The sequence below is a fragment of the Jatropha curcas genome, chromosome 6 (genome assembly GCF_041381405.1).
Source record: "Jatropha curcas cultivar XTBG-Jc1 chromosome 6, XTBG_Jcur_1.0, whole genome shotgun sequence".
Taxonomy (NCBI): Eukaryota; Viridiplantae; Streptophyta; class Magnoliopsida; order Malpighiales; family Euphorbiaceae; genus Jatropha; species Jatropha curcas.
Window position 1 is genome coordinate 25,792,375 of NC_143156.1, and position 17,892 is coordinate 25,810,266.

At 27.4% G+C, this 17,892-nt stretch overlaps 1 protein-coding gene across 2 annotated transcripts; it reads right to left on the reverse strand.

Annotated features, from left to right (window-relative positions):
- Positions 1-11,534: 11,534 nt before the first annotated feature.
- On the reverse strand, positions 11,535-16,423 carry SYTC (Calcium-dependent lipid-binding (CaLB domain) family protein). Of its 2 annotated transcripts, none has more exons than XM_012237884.4 (12): positions 16,001-16,423; positions 14,823-14,921; positions 14,632-14,682; positions 14,426-14,549; positions 14,090-14,208; positions 13,895-13,996; positions 13,712-13,786; positions 13,506-13,582; positions 12,808-13,057; positions 12,122-12,478; positions 11,901-12,029; positions 11,535-11,792 (listed from the first exon to the last, which is right to left on the reverse strand). In XM_012237884.4, exons 1-12 carry the CDS (start codon positions 16,109-16,111, stop codon positions 11,664-11,666), a joined length of 1,623 nt encoding a protein of 540 aa, XP_012093274.1. In that variant the 5' UTR covers positions 16,112-16,423; the 3' UTR covers positions 11,535-11,663. The 2 variants fall into 2 exon arrangements, with proteins under 2 accessions (XP_012093274.1, XP_020532465.1); XM_020676806.2 differs by lacking the exon at positions 16,001-16,423 and adding an exon at positions 15,415-15,545.
- Between the last annotated feature and the right edge of the window lie 1,469 nt (positions 16,424-17,892).

The window sequence follows — 17,892 nt, forward strand, 5'->3', positions numbered from 1 at the left end:
TTTTAGGGATAAATTTCTGATTCTTTCTAAAATATAAGAACATTTTTGTTGTTTTGCTTTAATAATTAATAATTATACACCTACCCTTTCTATTTCAAAATTACCATTCTATCTTTGCATTTGGTGTAACAAAAATGGTAAACTCACAATTTGATCACTGATATTCAGCATAATTATATAGTGTTGCATTTTTTTGTCTCTTTTAACAAAATAGTCCTCCTATTAGAGATTGTCATAATTCCTTAATAAGAAATCAAAGTTCTTTTTAGTAATTAAAAATAGTAATGACCAAAATATCAAATGTCCTTAATAATAAAAAATAAAATTAATTTCTAATTTTTCTTTAATTTATTTAATTATATTAAAGCTAAACTCTTTAATATAAAAATAACAAAGTAATTTAAATATATTATTATAAGATTAAGAGTCTTTCTAAATCTATATACTATATATAAATGTGAGAAAGAGGGAAATAATGGGATTTTCAGTAGCATCCTTAATAAAATTTAGATATCCTAAAATAACTTTAATCATAATTAATTAAAAAATTATATTTTATTAGTTGATTGAATATAATTTATAAAAATTATTTTTTAAATAAATACATATAAATAATTAAACATTTTAAAATTTTAAGTTTTATCTTTTTTAAATTCAATCACATTTTAATAAAAAAATTTTAATTTTATTCGTGGATTAAAATTGGTATATTTATTATTAACGAATATAGTAGTTGATTAAACTTTTACTATGAGAATTCGTGCGTGAATTAGTTTCAAAACAAACTATTTATTAATGAATAAAAGTTTGGACCTTTAATTTTTTTCACCCACATTAATAAAAATTATTATTCCCTCTGTCTCAAAATATAAGTCGTTTAAGATTATTATACAAAGATTAATAAAGTAATTAATTCTTCTAAATTATAACAAACTCAAGAGTAATTCGATAAAATTATCCTTTATCTCAAAATCAATAATTACTTGTGAAAGTATTTATTGTAACTAATTTAAATAAAGATAACATTGAAAAAATATCATTTATTACTTTTTAAAATACTCAAAACGATTTATATTTTTAAGACAAAATAATCACTCAAAAATGACTTATATTTTGGGACAAAATGAATAATTATAATCTACAGTCTATGCTATATATAAATGTGAGAATAGGAAAATTCATAGTACATCCTTTTATTTAGATTATTTATGCATTACAATTTTAGAAAATAAGTCCATTTATCCTTTTGAAAATCCTTGTTATTTGTATTTTTTTATACTTTTTAATTGGAGAAAATAGATTTCATTTATTCTTTTGAATATACTTTTAGTTACATATTTTATGCATTTTAATTTGAGAAAATATGTATATATATATATTTTCTATTTGATCTTGCAGCGTTCATGTTCAATGATTTTTATATTTAATAGATTTTGATGTTCTTAATCATATGTTCTCACGTATATAGGAGGTAAATTGACAACCTTAATTCAAGTATTGAAAATGAAACTTTAATTCTTTTAATTTATTATGTTTTGAATTTTTTAAAATATGGTTAAATACTTTACTATTAACCTCTATCAGTTAATTGTAATGAAAATAAAATAAAATTTTTTAAATATATTATTTCTCTTTAATTTTTTGGAGAGGATGGTATACAATTATTTGGATTAAGTAATGAAAGTATAGAATCATAATATTTGATAATATCAAATAATAGATTTTTTTTACTCTAATAAAAAAAATGGCTATAAAAGTTTGAATTAATGAAAAATAGCTATTTGGGCATATTTTCTATCATTTTTATTTTCAGCTTTTTTATATAAAATATGAAATAAAGAAAATTTTCAAAAGCTCTCTTCTTATTCAACATTTAATTCTTTTATTTTTAAAATTTATGGAAATTTATTTTTTTTTCTATGATTTAACTTGATGTATTTTTTAAAATAATTTTTAAAATAAATAAAAACTTACCTATAATTTTGATATTTTAACTTTTTAAAATATTTTTTAAATAAATATATAGGACTTTGAAATTTTAGAATTTAATCTATCTTCTATAAACTTGAGAAATGATCTTCCATTATCAATATTATTATTTATACATTGATTCTCATTTAGAGCTTATAACTTTAATCAATTTATTTTTAGATTATGTGTAAGGATATGGAGTCCAAAAAAATTATATGCCATTAATAAAATTTCAACTTAACTTTATCCGATGAAAATAATTAATGTGAAGACTAAAACTATATTTTATACTGTGGTTACGCATAGTAAGTCTTGATTTATTAGATTATGTCATAGCATCGCCAAATTATAAAATATTTTGTAGTATGGTAAATGCAAGTTTTAGTTATTTTATATAATTAATTAGTGGAAAGAATATATTTTTTATTAAAGGGAGATGTAAAAACATTTTCTTTTCAATTAGATATTACACTACATGACATGTTAAAAAAATTCATTGCATATATAAAGTGCAATATAAATTAATAATTGTATTTATTTTAATATAAATAAGAACTTGTACTTTAATATTATATAAAAAAACAAAATTAAACAAACATAAAGAACGAGTACATGAAAAGCAAAGTCAACGTGCATCGCACATAATAGAAGAATTAGAGATTTTAAGATCACTTATGTAATGGAATTTTTGATGATGAAAATTTTGAAAATCTTTTAAAAAATTGATTAAGAAACCATTAAAAAAGTTCAAAAATAATTAAAAGCATGAGACTTCAAAAGTTTTAGCCTACCTAATTAATTTCAAATTGGAAAAAAATAAAAAAATAGTAAGATGGTATTGAAGCCAAGTTGTCAAATTGAGGAATAGAAAAAGGTTTAAAAATTAAATAAAAGAAAAGAAAAATGAGTAGTGGGTTATAGCCATAATCTTTGTTTCATTAAAAAATTAATTAATCTCATGAGTAGATTTATGACCGAATTGGCTAAGCCATTATGATGAATCATTGTTGAGCATGAGTCAAAATGGTGGGATTTTTCTAATCATTTTATTTTTTTTATTTTTCTCACATGAGATGATAAGTATGCCACACGTGCACATCATTACACTTGGTCGTTTTGTGGTTTTTGGTTTTTTGTCAACAGGGTTGACATTTCTATTCTGTATTCTTTTCACATAAGTTGCAATCTTGGACTGTTAGAATTTCTTTTTAAAGCTTTTGAAAATATTTTTAATTTTTAAATTTATAAAAAATTATTTTTAAAATGATTTTTACTTTGCTCTTTATTATTTGAAGTTTTTAAAGTGAAAAATAAATGTATTTATTTGAAGATTTTTAAGAAATAAAATGTATTTATTTGATCTTAATTCCTATTTATAAAATAAGAATCAATTAAATATGACTATTCTAACAAAACAAAAAATAAATATTGAAATTAGGATTATTCTAAATCATTAGATTGGTCCCAATTTTTTGGTCAGGAGACCGGAATTTAGAATTTTATAAATAAAAATTAGTGGTTCGAAATTGATTATTCTTATTTTTTGTTTTTGAGTTACATTATTATAATATTTTATTATTAGGTAAATGTGTACAATACTTTCGAGATGAGAAAGCAGCCTCAAAATTGGGATTCAATGGTCAAAATCCCACTTAGAAATTTTCAATTATATATATTTTTAGTTTTGAATCTTATAATTTAAACTTGGAGTTTTTGATAAATCCAAGGTCTTGGTTGGTGAATGTAATATATATAATTAAATTTCTCGCGTGAGTATTTATAATCATGCTATGTTTTTTATTTGATTGCCTAAGTTTAAATATGATATATTGACTTTGGGGTGCATGAGTTTGTAACCCTCTTGGGAGGTTAAAATGAAAATAGAAAAAAAAAAAAAAAAAAAAAGAAAATGGAAAGTTAACTTGAGGGGAATATGAATTTTTTTAATATGTATATAATTTAGAAGGAAAAAGTTAAAATTTTAAAAAATTATAGGGGGACATATATTAATATTTCTGAATATATAAAAAATTCAAATGGTAAAAACTTTTACTCTATGGCTCAAAAGGTATTACGCCTTATGGTTATATAAAAAATATATATATATATTGAAGTAGTAAACGATTTCAATTGCCATAAGAATGAGAATATAAAAATTTATATTCTGATAAGTGTAATTTATTGATGAGGTAAAAAATTTTTACACAATGAAAAGGATTACACTTCACTACAAAAAAATTATTATTGTATTGCACATTAAGACATAATCTAGTAGTAAGTGCATATACATCTTGGTAATAAAACTAGTTTCAAATTTTCTTCACCAATACTAAGAAAAAAAAGTATATTTATGAAATTTATTTTTTTATATATTAAAAAATTTTACATAAAAATTACTCTCAAAACTTTAAAATATAATATGTATAATAAAATAAAAAGATTATGTTCTCAAATTCTACTATCCTAATAATAAGATTTAAATTTTCTATCATGTAATAATTTTGTTCCAATTTCTATGTATTTCTAACTTGGATTGCGGTAAAATTCAACGGTGGCTCAAGATTTGGAATACCTAATTTTATAGATAAAGTTTATCTGAGATATAGTCTATTAATAATTTTCTTCTCAATAGTGTTTGATCATAATTTTTAAAATCTAATTTATAATATCAACGCATAACAATTGGAAAAAGGAAGATAAAAAGTCTGAAATCCCTACACGGATGTGAAGTACATGAATATTGAGAAGAAAACAATATTATCTGGAAGGACCATTATAGATCATTCCAATCCAAAGTCATCACCTACAATAAAGTAATAGTCACTAAGGGTTAGGGAGGGATTCTAGAATATATATATATATATATATATATTGTAAAATGGAACATTACAAAAACAATTCTAAGGTCACCAATAGAACTCAATTGCCCTTTATTGTTGGAACAGTATAAGCATTTATATTGGATCATTGTTTTAATAGGCGGGAACTGGTGCCAATCAAGTGTGATTTAATTAGTTTTTTTAGGTGTGGAGGTGAAAAGTCTCGATTTTGAATTCTTTCCATCGTAAAGATTATGACCAAATCTTTGAATGTTATTCAAAGAAGAGAGTTATTTTGAGCATTCCATGTATAAAAAAAAATTATAGAAATTAATGGTAAGTGAAGATAATACTAAATATAGCATTTGGAATTTGAAAAACTTATAAATGGGAAAGATTTGATTTTTCATATTTTTCTTTAAAATTTCATAAGATAGATTGGGTATTGGGGCATCAAAAAGATTAAAAAGAAAAAAGAAAAAAAAAGAAGGATAGTTGATAGTGCACTATCTAAGCACATATCCACACACATGTCACCCAAAAAAAAAAAAAAAAAAAATGAGAGAAAAGATTATAGCATGAAATAAATCCAAGACCAAGAGAGCTTTTTAGTGGAGTTGCCTATTCCCACTCACTTATCTTTATTACCCTCTCAAAAAGACAACCTTTTAAAAGAAAAGGGCAAAAAAAAAAAAAAAAAAAAAAAAAAAAGGCCTATCTTTTTACAATTGCAAAAAAGTTATATATTCCTCTCCCCCACAAAACAACATGAACAAGGAACCAAGATAATGACTCCTTTTCATTTCACCCCCTCCTTTTGAAACCACACAAATTGTTTATATGTATAAGTTCAAACAATTTGATTTCAAAAAAAATTACAAATATGTTACTAATATTTTAAAAATTAATTTTATAAGTGGTTTTCAGATTAATTTTAAAACTTCAAAAATAAAAATATAATAGGCTAAATTAATTTTAAATTCAACGGATCAGACGAATCAATCCGGTTCGATTCGTGAGAATGGGTGTAGATCCATTGTCAAAGAATCACTTGAAAATCCAACCTTTGTATGTGGGGAGAGAGGGATAGGATTCTCTTTGCCATGACCTCTAAAATTGGCAGACTTTATGGGGCAAGTCAACCAGAAAGCTGAAACCTTTTTCTCTCTTTTTTCTTATAATCTCTTCTCTCTTTCATGGTGTCTCCCACTGAGGTGGTGATTTAAGATAATAAGATGTCTTAATTGCACTTAGAACAATAACCTTAATTACTTAGTCTCTGTCTTTATTATAGATTGTGATGTTAGTTTAAGTCAAAATAATCCCAATTACCAAAGAATAAAGAATCTTTACATATTTTGGTTTGGAAGCCTCAATACAAAATTATCATATCTACTAGGTTTTCTCACCATGCTCTTCTTGGACACACCATGTTTAAATATAAATTGCTTTCTTATACAATTAATCTTCTTTTTTAAATATTACTAATAATGTTTTATTTGAGAATTCTAAGCAAGCCAATAGGGGACTTCTTGTTAGCTAAACAATTAACTTAATATTTTTATAATGAAATTAAACAAAATAATTTATAAGAGATTACTCTATTATCTCAGTGCGAATGATTTATCTTTAATTAGACTGAAGAGATCATTTCAGTTTAACGCATAAAACTGTACTTACAATATTATTTTAGTATTAAAAAAATTATATTAACAATTTATAAATGATTTTGATGAGAAAGAAATGAGATTTTTATATAATTAAAAAAAAAAAAAAAAAAAAAAGGGAAGAGCATTATTACAAGTCAGTTTTCTTCATCATACCCCTTTAAAAGAATAATAGTAGTCTATAAAAAGGCTGGAGCCATGCATAAATCCACTAAGTAGCCAGTGGTTTTCCCTTAATAATGATGTCACATGACACTCAACTATTGTTCATCACCAAGTCAAACCTAATCCATGCATTTCCCCCCTTTTTTATTTTTATTTTTATTTTTTTATCTTTAAGAGATATTATAAATTTCTTGTAAAGCAAAATTGCAATTCCTTTGATTTTATCCATATTGTATAGTCTTATAGTGTTATTTCGGCCGTTGGGTCTCTAATAAATTTTAAAAAAATGTGTATATATTAATATACTATTAATTATGTGTGCAATGCGTGCTTGTAAGTTATAATTATAAGTAAAAGGTTTAGCACAAATGACTCCTCAAGTTAGGGTTTCCTGAATTTTGTATGTTTGTTGTAAAGTGAAGTTGGCCTATCAATTGGTAAAAGCTAATAAAGAAAGAAGGGAAAGAAAGGCAAAAAAACACAGAAGCTTTCAAGTGATGATATAATTAGACAACGGAAAAGATGGATCATGCTAAGAAATTTTGACTTCTAATTATTATTTTTGTTTTTGTCAAAATAATATTTTTCAACGTAGGGTAGTGTTTGCTTTATGATAACTCAGAAAAAGAAATGTAATCTTATATGGGTAAATTAATTTCAAGATATTTATGACTATAAATGCTTGTAATTCTAAGAAAATTTAATCCTACTAATTAGATGTGATCTAATTGATTTTTTCATTTTATATAAAAATGTGGAAGTCGAAGATTTTGAATTTAAATTTTCTTTTTTTTTTTTAAAGACGAATTTAAATTTTCTTAAACACATAAATTTTTATCAATTTGATAAATTAAAGATATTACCTATGATATTAATTCAACTCTTTAGGCCTGACAATAAATTCCTCAACTAAAATAACTCTATTACATACAAATTTTGTATTTTTAATTTTATAAGATTAATCATATTTCAACCAAATAAAGTTTAACAAAATTACAAAAATTTTAAACCTTAGGGCTTCATTATTTTCAGAAATAATTTTTCTGGAGAACATTTTTGAAACAACCCGAAAATTTAATTTCGTAGAATTTTCATTTAAAAATAAAATTTTTATTTCAACCAATAAGATTACACCAGCTAGTATTTTATTATTGCTAAACTAGACCCGTAAACCAATTCGATTTTTTCGAAAACCAAGCTAATTGAGCCAAATCATAGAATTAGACCAAACCGGTTCGAATCGAACCGGAATGGTCTAGAAGCCCAAGATTTTTCTTTCTTTTCTTTTTCTTTTTTTTCTTTTTTTTTTTTTTTCTTTTTTTTCTTTCCCCTTCTCCTTCCTTGCGCAAGTGCCAGCGCGCGACCTCGCTGCCTCTCCTCTCTGGTTTTCCGACCACCAGAACCAGCGCCTCCTCGCCGTCGACTCCTCGCCGCAGCAGCCCGCCTTCCTTCCCTTCTCTCCGTTTCCGTTTCTGGTGAGCGCAAGAGTCACAGCGAAGCTGGGGACCTTAGCGCGATCGAGACAGTCGCGTCTCCGTCCTTCCCTCCGAGCAACTCCGACTATACTCTCCGGCGAGGTAAGTTGATTGTCCTCCCATTTCACTCCTTTAGAAATCATTTTGCATAGATTAGGCGATTTAACGCAGGAATTGATCAAAATGGGACTTAGGGATTTAAGAAATAAAAATTGGGATTTTGTTAGATATTGACATAAATTGCAGTAGTTGGCTATAGAACTGAGTTCTATATGAAATTTGCTGCGTCTTGGCGTAAGAATTGCAAGATTTAGGAACCAAGGTACCTCCGGCCACCATAGACGGCGGCGACAGCGGTGGATTCGGTGACTAGAATTCCTCATAGGCAGTATATTCCAATTTTTACATAGAATCTAGTTTTGCAATTAGTTTTGCACTTTGATATTGTATAGTGTTCGAATCATTAGACGACAGAAATCGAAAATTAGTCTTCTAAGCCGTAAATATCACAGAAAGTTAAATTAAGGAGGGGTTGGTAGAAATGCAGTAACTAAGTTATTGGGTATTCTAATCACATGAATAAATTGGTTGTTAGCTTATTTTGTTAGCATGACTTGAGATTAAATCGAAGTTATACTTGGCTTATTAAAAGAAAATCTAGGATTTAGTGTTGTAAATAATTGGTTATAGGTCCTGAAATATAAATAGGTGCAGTCAAACAAACCATTTATTTGATTGTGATTAAATTTGAAGGGTGAAAATCAATGATGGGTAGGCATATAAATAAGACTTATTGATTCAATTTAAGAAATTATTTTGTTTTTACTTATTAAGTAATTCATAGTAAATTATGGATTCAAGATATTGATTTTATAATTACTGTATAACGAAGAATGGTGGGTTGATAATGATAGGAGGATGGGGATTTTATTTAAAGTTCTTTGCCTGGTGGATGGGCTGCCGATCGTTTTACGGTAATTTAAACTAGATGTTGAGTATGATTAAGGAGAGATGTTGTCGGGTGTTCGGCGGAATATTTAAAAGCTAATAGGCCAAGTGTATTATTAGAAATCATTAGTTGACTAATAGAGTTATAATAGGATACGAGTTACTATTGATTGAATTTATGGGTGCAAATAAGTGTAGTACAAAAACTTAGTAAATGCTAATAATTATACTAAGATAAGATGAATAAATATTCTACTACTAAATCAAATAGATTATAAGTTAGAATTCAAACATTGATCGAGAAATCTTAAACACATAACTTCAACTGGGAAAATACGACAATTGCATTTAAGATAGTATACCATTTGTTTGAACTATAGGATAGTTTATAAGCTGGTCTTTAAAAGATTTCGATATTATTTCAGCAAGTAGCATTGTAACTAGAACATAAAATTGTAATATCTGTAATTGTGTTCTTATATGTATATAGATATATAAAAGATTTCATTTATTTGTCAATTAGCTAAAGAAGCTGATTATATTTATGTGAAGCAAAGAATGTTCAGTAATATTATTGGAACACGTTTGAAGATTATTATAAGTTGTGAATTAATAGTTGAATGTTGACATTATTATTTGGATGGAGGAAGGGAAATTTAACTGTTTGATCGCCCGACGGATGGGCTGTGTGCATTGAATGATTAATATATATATTATTGTGATATTTGAGTAGGTAAATAGCCCAATTTTTAGGGGAGGTGCTGCCGAAATTTCGATAGAACTTAGACTAGTCTTAGTTAACAATATAAAGTAATAGGTTTATTTAGAATAATTCTATAACTTAATACATAGTAAATAAAGTATTCTAATTATTTTACTATCATCACTATTTACTTTATATTGTTAACTATTATTATTCATTAATAAACTCACATCTCTTTTGTTCAAATCTTTCAGGAAGTAGCATTTTCTAAATCCTAGCTATAACTCTGCTCTTTGCCCTTAAAAAAGAAATTCGCTAATTTTAGTATTGATCAATTAAATAGATAAATGTCCGAAGACTTATATGTATACATCCGTCAGTAAACTCCGCAGTTATAGAACTTGTATACTTTTAAGTTGTGTATTATTATAGATGGAATAATTCTGTGAGCATAACTATAGTGTATTGTAAGCAGGGGAATTTGTAAATGTTTAAAATTTTATTGAGATAGCAAATTTGTAGTGTTTCAGGCTTACTACGGGCCTCGGGGGCCTTAAGCTTACCTGGGCCCTAGTGCCGGTCCGGTCCATGGAAATGGGTCGTGACAATTTTTCAATTTGAGGTGTTTAGGAAAATTAGTCAATGAAAAATATTTTCATAATAAAAAAACTAAACAATTGTTAAAGAAAATGAATTCCCATTTTTTAAAAGACGAAAATACTTTTAAAATATTGACAATATCTATATAAATATATTTTTTAATTTATTAATTATCAATAGCCACCACCATAGATCACCAATTACCACAGGCCACCAACTATGTCAACCACTATCATCTATCAATGGCAATTATCTTATCATTTTTTATGTATTTTTCTCATATTTAGTAATAAATTTTTATAATTTTAAATATTTTTATGATCTTATACGTTAAAATTTTAATATTTTTTAATTAGTTTTAAATATTCCAACCAAAAAAATGAAAAATTAGATATTTGAAAAATATCTAATTTAAAAATATTTTTTTAAAAATAAATTATTTTTAAAATAAATTATTTTTCAAAAATAAACGGAAACTTAGATTTAACAAAAAAAAAAAAGAAAAAGAAATTGTTAAAATTAAAAGTACAAAAGCCAAACCTAGGATACAAAAATTGTCCCACAAGTCAAGAATTTGAAAATTGATTAGTTAATAATAAAACCAAATAATATATTATAAGTATAATTATCAATATTACCATATATAATATAAAAATTAATTAACCAATGATGCTAAAATCAAACTGAATTATATAAGTAATTATTTTATCCATGAATTATAGAATTAAACATTAAATAAAATATTAAACGAGAACTACACCAAAATGTTATTTTACCTTTCAGTCTGATTTGGAAGATTTTTGGTTGGAATATTCACATCAGTTCGAAACCTCATTTAATAAAATCATTTCGGCCCAGAAGCATTTTTGGCCAGTCCATATGTACAGAAACTGAATTAAACTGATTTGATTCTGTCAGTTTTGGCTTCTTTTTCTTTTACAGTTTTAGGCTTATTTTCAAGGCTTCAAGAAAAACGAACTGACCCGCACTTAAAAAATGCATTTGTGTTAAAAATCGAATCGAACTGGTTTGTTTCGATCGGTTCTAAACCAAGTATGCACAGCCTTAATTATAAGGATCTAAAAGTGTTCATCAAACAGTCATTATAAATTTTAGTAGAAGAGTTACATTTTTGAAGTGTACTCGGTACAAATGCAGTATCATCAACATAACCATTTCAAAAGAATGAAAAAAGGAAAAAATGCAATGCAATATCATTTCCATTCTCCTGTAAATGAGATACAGTTAAACTCCTGTAGTATAAATTAAATAGCTATGAACAAGTAATCACAAGAACATCTTATCACACCATTTCTCAAACTGTATCCCACCGTGTCTCGACATGTATCATACCATTCTTCGAATCGATTAGATGGTATTTCTCGTTGATACGTCCATTATGCACAACATCAGCAAGATTAATTTCAACATGTCCTAATTGTTCCTACATGGTAGAACAATGATCAGAAATATGGACTAAATGATTTTGTATACAACAATTATGATAAAACAAAAAACAGAACATGAACATGAACATGATTCGAAGTAGCACCTTTGATCGAAAACTCAATCTTGTTCGTTTACTCATAACATCGATACGGATCTTCTCATGTAAAGGAGGCTGATCAAGTGTAAATTGGAATTCTTCATTCCAACGCGGGTCACGAGCTTTTCTTATCATCTGAAAGAAAAAAAATATATATATAAATATTCAAGAATGTAGGCCTAAAACAATACAACATATCAGAAAAGGAGGGAAAAAAGTTTCTTCACCTTTGTTTTCTTCCTTTCTCCTCTGAAAAGGACTACTGCATAAGGATTACAATGATGCTCCCCTTCTACATCCTCAGCTCCTTGAACAAAAACTGAAAGTAAACCTGCTCCACTCAATCTCTCATCATCAGAAGACTTGTTGCCATTTCCAACATCCAAAGGATCATTGAATTTGGCACTGTCTGCTTTAAAAGGCACAAAACTAAGCTGCAACACAATTTTCCCCCTTCTTTTCTTGTCTTGAGGATCGCTAATATTTGTGTGTTTAAGTAAATCAAGAGTCAATTCCTTTGTATCATAAGGAGTCAGGGTTTTTAATGGAACTAGCTGCATCCCTAGTCTGTCATGTCCACCAACCTGCAAACCAAGCAAGAAGTTTAAACTTTTGTTTCAATTTAAAATGAATATGTGAAACTGAATCAAAAGAAATTATTTATTTGGTATAGGAACAAAAAAAAATTATATGGAAGCAGTTTCAAAAGAAGACTAAAGCTTCAGACGCTGTAACAAGTGTTTTGAACAGCAATATATCTGTTCCAAGTATATTTATATTACGATAATTGTTTGTAATCAGACTGAGTTCGTTATTTTAGGAAATTTTACCAAGTATTGATTGATGAACAGCACAGAAGACTTTTTTAGATGCTGAAAAATGTAGAATTTTGAAAAGGCAATTAATATTTAACCTTATCCCAATCAAACACTTGCAGTTCAAGAACTTGAGACTGAGGATCCTTGACAACAAGCTTGAAGTTCTCATTCCACTCGGGGTTCAAATTGTTCTTCTTAATTGTGGTTTTCTTTGCTGGCAACTTCTCTCCTGTCAGGCTGAGTTTTACATAAGGGTCAGATGTCCCCAATAAATCAGCCTTTAAGAGTTTTATGGCTCGCACAACCTTCACATGCAGTATTCCCACAGGCTTCTTCACAGCCACACTACAAACAAAAAAATAAAAAATGAAAAAATAAAAAGCAAAAGAAGAAAAATAATACAATTAAATTTCAACATCTTTCTACATAAAATCTTTTGACGTGTAATTCATTAGGCCTTCACTTAGCTTGTTTGATTAATTCATTGAAGATCTGAATTATGGAAGTATAATAGTGAAATTTTCTTCAGCAAGTGAAATGTAAGATGGAACAAATTTAACTTGTTTGTACTCATAATTGTATAAAGTAATTACTTCTTCAATGAGAGGCCTAACAACACTACTGATTTGTCAACAATTAGATATTCGTGCAGAAAGCACAAGTAAAACAGAAGAAAATTCTATGAAACATATAAAATTCTCAATGAAAAATTAAACTAATTATTATATCATAAAATTATTCATCCTTAATATAAGCTTACGTTGACGCATCGAGGACAGGAATATAAACTTACGTTGATGCATCGAGGACAGGAATATCAAGAGATTGGGGCCAGAGATAGAGACTTGCTACTTGTTTTTTGATGGCCTCCTGCAAGAATCTAGAAATAATTAGTTTATCATCTGAACTTTAATGTCAAATAATCAGACCATCCATTTTCCAAGACAATAAAAATGGGCCTTGATCTTTAACCATAAAGAAACATTACCAGTGCAGTACCTGAACAAATCGGTAAAGGCCAGGAATGGACATTACATCACCTCCCAGAATTTTTAGTCCAAAATCTACATGTGGCTGTAGATCAGTATGTAAAAAAATCACAATACATAAAATCTTTAGTTATTTACTTTTAGTTCAAGAATCAACAGAACTTTCTTTTTGACAAGACCAAATAATACTTACCCTCTCCATCAAGGATACCACAATGTTTGCAAAGCATGGAAAGGTAGGCACTAGTGGCTTCAAAGCTATCCGTGGTGCTGCAAATATTTGCAAATCGACTAACTGAAAAAAGGCATTATTAATGTCAAGTCTTTTGGGGGGTGCATCCATCCTTGTACTAGGAACTAATAATATGGGGCTTTAGGTTCTTCTCACCTGAACTGTGACTTGTAAAGACATCAATTTTAACACCAAAACAATATTAGGATTGCCAGCCCATTTAATTGCTGGTTCCATAACTAAATCCCTCTCGTTAGTCTCGTATACTTTCATACCTGCAAAAATTATCAATATTTGCCACATTAATACATTTTTAGAAAAAATAATAGAAAATTTCTAAAGAATAGTGTAAGGATCAATGCCTTATGCATATCTCTGTTAAAATACTGATATATTTTGTCAATTCAAAGGAATATCCATGATTAGCCAACCAGCCCTTTCTGTTCTACAAATTTTTAGTGATCAACATTTCTTGAACCACAAAGTACTTACCATGAACTGTAGGAGGAAGAGTTCCAAGAGTTAAACACTCAAATTCAATCGCCTCTACCTTGTATTTTCCAATGTACTCTGCAAATATTGGTTCTGCTGTGCTTTTTATTGTAGCACATATTGCCTGTTCATTATAATGATTAATGAATGAAAGAAATATTTTAAATAAATCAGCAACATCAAGGCTATTCAGGCAATCAAAGTACCTTATCGAGGTAAGGCCACATTTGCAAGAGAAACGTGTTCATCCAGTCCACCTGCAAATGCAGACCAATATAATCAACAGAATCACTAAAGCAACAACAGCAAGCTCATAAGAAAACTGATACTGATAAAAATAGCTAATTTAAAAAGATCTGATTACTTATAATGTACAAGCCAAATATAGCATGCTTACCCGTTCATAATCAGGGCATTTCACCCAAAATGGAATCTCAGGCATCATATCTTCCAAGGTGCTCGAGTCTAATTCATAAAGCGGCCTAACCACTGGATCCTATAGCAGATATTCGAAGCTCAAAATCAGAAAGGCATACTTTTTAATAATCACATAATTGAAGTAGATAATAAGGGTTGCATTTTCTTCAAATGATGAAGCAAAAACACAACTAAAGGATGCCTTTGAGCATCACTTGCCACTGAACTAAACCTCATTATCTTGCAGTGAATTTTAGAGTTGGTCAATTCAAATTAACACTTATATCATCAAATTTCATAGTGTTCAATTCAAATTCATTTCTATCATTGAAGAGAAACACTTCTGACAATTTCAACAAATTAACATTATTGTGGCGGTGGCTTAAAAAAAATGCAGAGACTATATTTCCTTATTTAAAGACATAAAATCTCCTTCAAATAGTCATTAAATGTTTCTGCACCACAAATATGAAAATCATTTTATGCAATTGAAGGCCACATTGCTAAAAGTCGAGAATGTAATTTCAATACTGCTTAAGCATTTTGAGATGGAAAATTTAATAAAAACATACCAGAGCTTTAGGATGGTGTGAACAACACACATGGAAAAAAAGAAAAGGAAGAAAGCTATTAAGTTCATCAAAGCAGAACCCACAATGTAAGTAAGCAGTCACATCAACTTAAATATTAGACCTAATAGCAAGTTTTGAACAACCACACATTACAAAGCAAACATCATAATCGCTGTACCCACAAGAAAGATAATGAACAAGAATAATAACCAATTGAAACAAAGAATATGCCAATGCAACAGCGCATTTCAATTAGTCAAGAAAAATAAAAGCTCCATTCATCTTACTGCGGTACATACAATTAATCCTCTGATTAAACCAAAAGCCAATTAAAACCCCAACATAAATTCTATTTAGCAATATAAAATCACACCATAAAAGAAGAAGAAGACCCAAAAATTATTGGATTACATAAACAATACAGAAACAATAAGAGTCGGGGAAAAAATCAAAGATTATCAGAAGAAAGAAAGAAAGAAAGAAAGATATATAGTAATGCAACAGAAGAACAGGTTAAATTCGAAAAAGAATATATGTATATTGAAAAGAATCATCAAACAACAGACATAAGAAGATGAACTACTACCTTAACATCTTCAGGCTTAGAATAAACAAAGAGAAAGAACCCAACTAAAAGTCCAATAGGAAGTCCTAATCCAAAACCAAGAACTCCCAAGAAAGTGCTCAAGAAACCCATTTGAGTACCAAGAAAATCAATAACATGGCATGTACATGAAACGCCAGAATCTTAATGAATGGAAGAATTTTTAGTAGTTACAGAAAAAAGAAAAAAATAAAGAAAACTATACAAGGCAAAGGCAAAGGCAAAGGCAAAGGCAAGGCGAGAAAATCAAATTTTACTGGAAACTTATTGATTGAATAGACAAAGAGGAGGGTAGGAAACCACCCCAAGAAACCGCCAAAACAGAAGCCACGTAGTCTTTAACTAGAAGCTTGTTGTTTCAAATTCAAACTCACAATCAAAATCAGAAACCAATCAAATGAGAAAAATAGTTAAAGAAAAAAAATATCAAAATGAGAATCAAATTACGTGCTACTATTAAAATTTAAATATTCATAGTCCAATGAAATACTTTTCTAAATTGACAAGATATGATTTGGGTTTTGAATAGAAAAAAATAAAATAAATAAATAAAAGTCATATAAAGCCAACTATGATTCTCATTCTAAAAAAGGAAAACTATGATTTTCTGAAATTACAGTTGTATCCTTATAAGATTTTAATAGGTTATTAGAATTTTTATACAATGAAAAATATATGTAACCAATGTGTCATTTGTGAAGTCAAGTATATTAATTAATATACCATATGTTATATATATATAAAGTTATTATCATAACAAAAGATGTTTAAATTTGTTTTTTTAACAAATGACAAAATAGATAGGGTTATTTATTAAATCAAATATTCGTTCTGGAAGAATATGTTTCAAATTTCCAATAAAAACATAATTTCCTTTAAATAAAAAATAAAAACTAAAAACATAATTAAATTTCCTTTAACTTTTCCTATTTGATATATAAATATATATATATATATATATATATATATATATATATATATATATTAAGCATTTGTTTTTCTTAAATTTAAATTTTGAATAGAGCTTTACCTCCACCCAAATATAAACAAAATTTCTTATATGCTAAGCAAACATACTAGACAAGAAGAACCTCGTACATTGCTAACACCGAGGATTCTTTTGAAGGTTGAGAAGATCGCAATTGGCATATGGAGATTGATTTTTTTATAGTAATAATAACAAAACTCCAACGACAATTAGTTGGCAGTTGGCAGTTACCTTCTCATATCTCAAAACTTTCAGAATATTTTTATATTTTTGGATTGGAGCTGCCACATAGAAAAATATTTATAAATTGCAAAATCTGGCTTTTTTATGATTCTTCTTTTGCCTTGACAAAAGGTGATGCCTTCAAATAGAAAATATTTCTTGAAATTAGCAAACTTTTATGTCTTGTTAGGGATAATCCTGTCTACCATCCAGCCTATTAGATTCTTCATGCATTCCTTAAATTTCACAGATTTTAATTTTGCATAAAAAATAAGGAAAATAATTGAATTATTTTAATTTATTTTTTTAAAAGATAACAATAGTTTATTAAATTATTTTTTAATTAATAAGTGTAGTGGAGATATCTAAATAAGAATAATATTGATATAAAATATACAATCTTGATTTCTTTTCTCTAAAAGTTACTTCTAAATTGAAATAAAAAAAAATTTAAAGCTGTCAAATTTAACGAAGTGGGGAGTAACAAATAAAATTCTATAAACTCTAAGACTGATCTCCTATAAAATCCAAATATATAAACATCATTCTATCAATTATTAAATTTAAAATTATATTTAATTTAATAAATACACTTATTTTAATTTAATCATTGACAAAAATTTTCTATTTAAGGTCAACAAAAAAAATCTTAAAATTTCAAAAA

What these genes read in the sequence shown, in the direction of transcription:
- SYTC (XM_012237884.4), bottom strand. Translation starts at nt 16,111, where the DNA reads ATGGGTTTCTTGAGCACTTTCTTGGGAGTTCTTGGTTTTGGATTAGGA. An exon ending in AATGCCCTGATTATGAACGG is followed by an intron (nt 14,683 to 14,822) that starts GTAAGCATGCTA and finishes CTGCATTTGCAG; the next exon opens with GTGGACTGGATGAACACGTT. An exon ending in AAGTGTTTGATTGGGATAAG is followed by an intron (nt 12,479 to 12,807) that starts GTTAAATATTAA and finishes CTTGGTTTGCAG; the next exon opens with GTTGGTGGACATGACAGACT.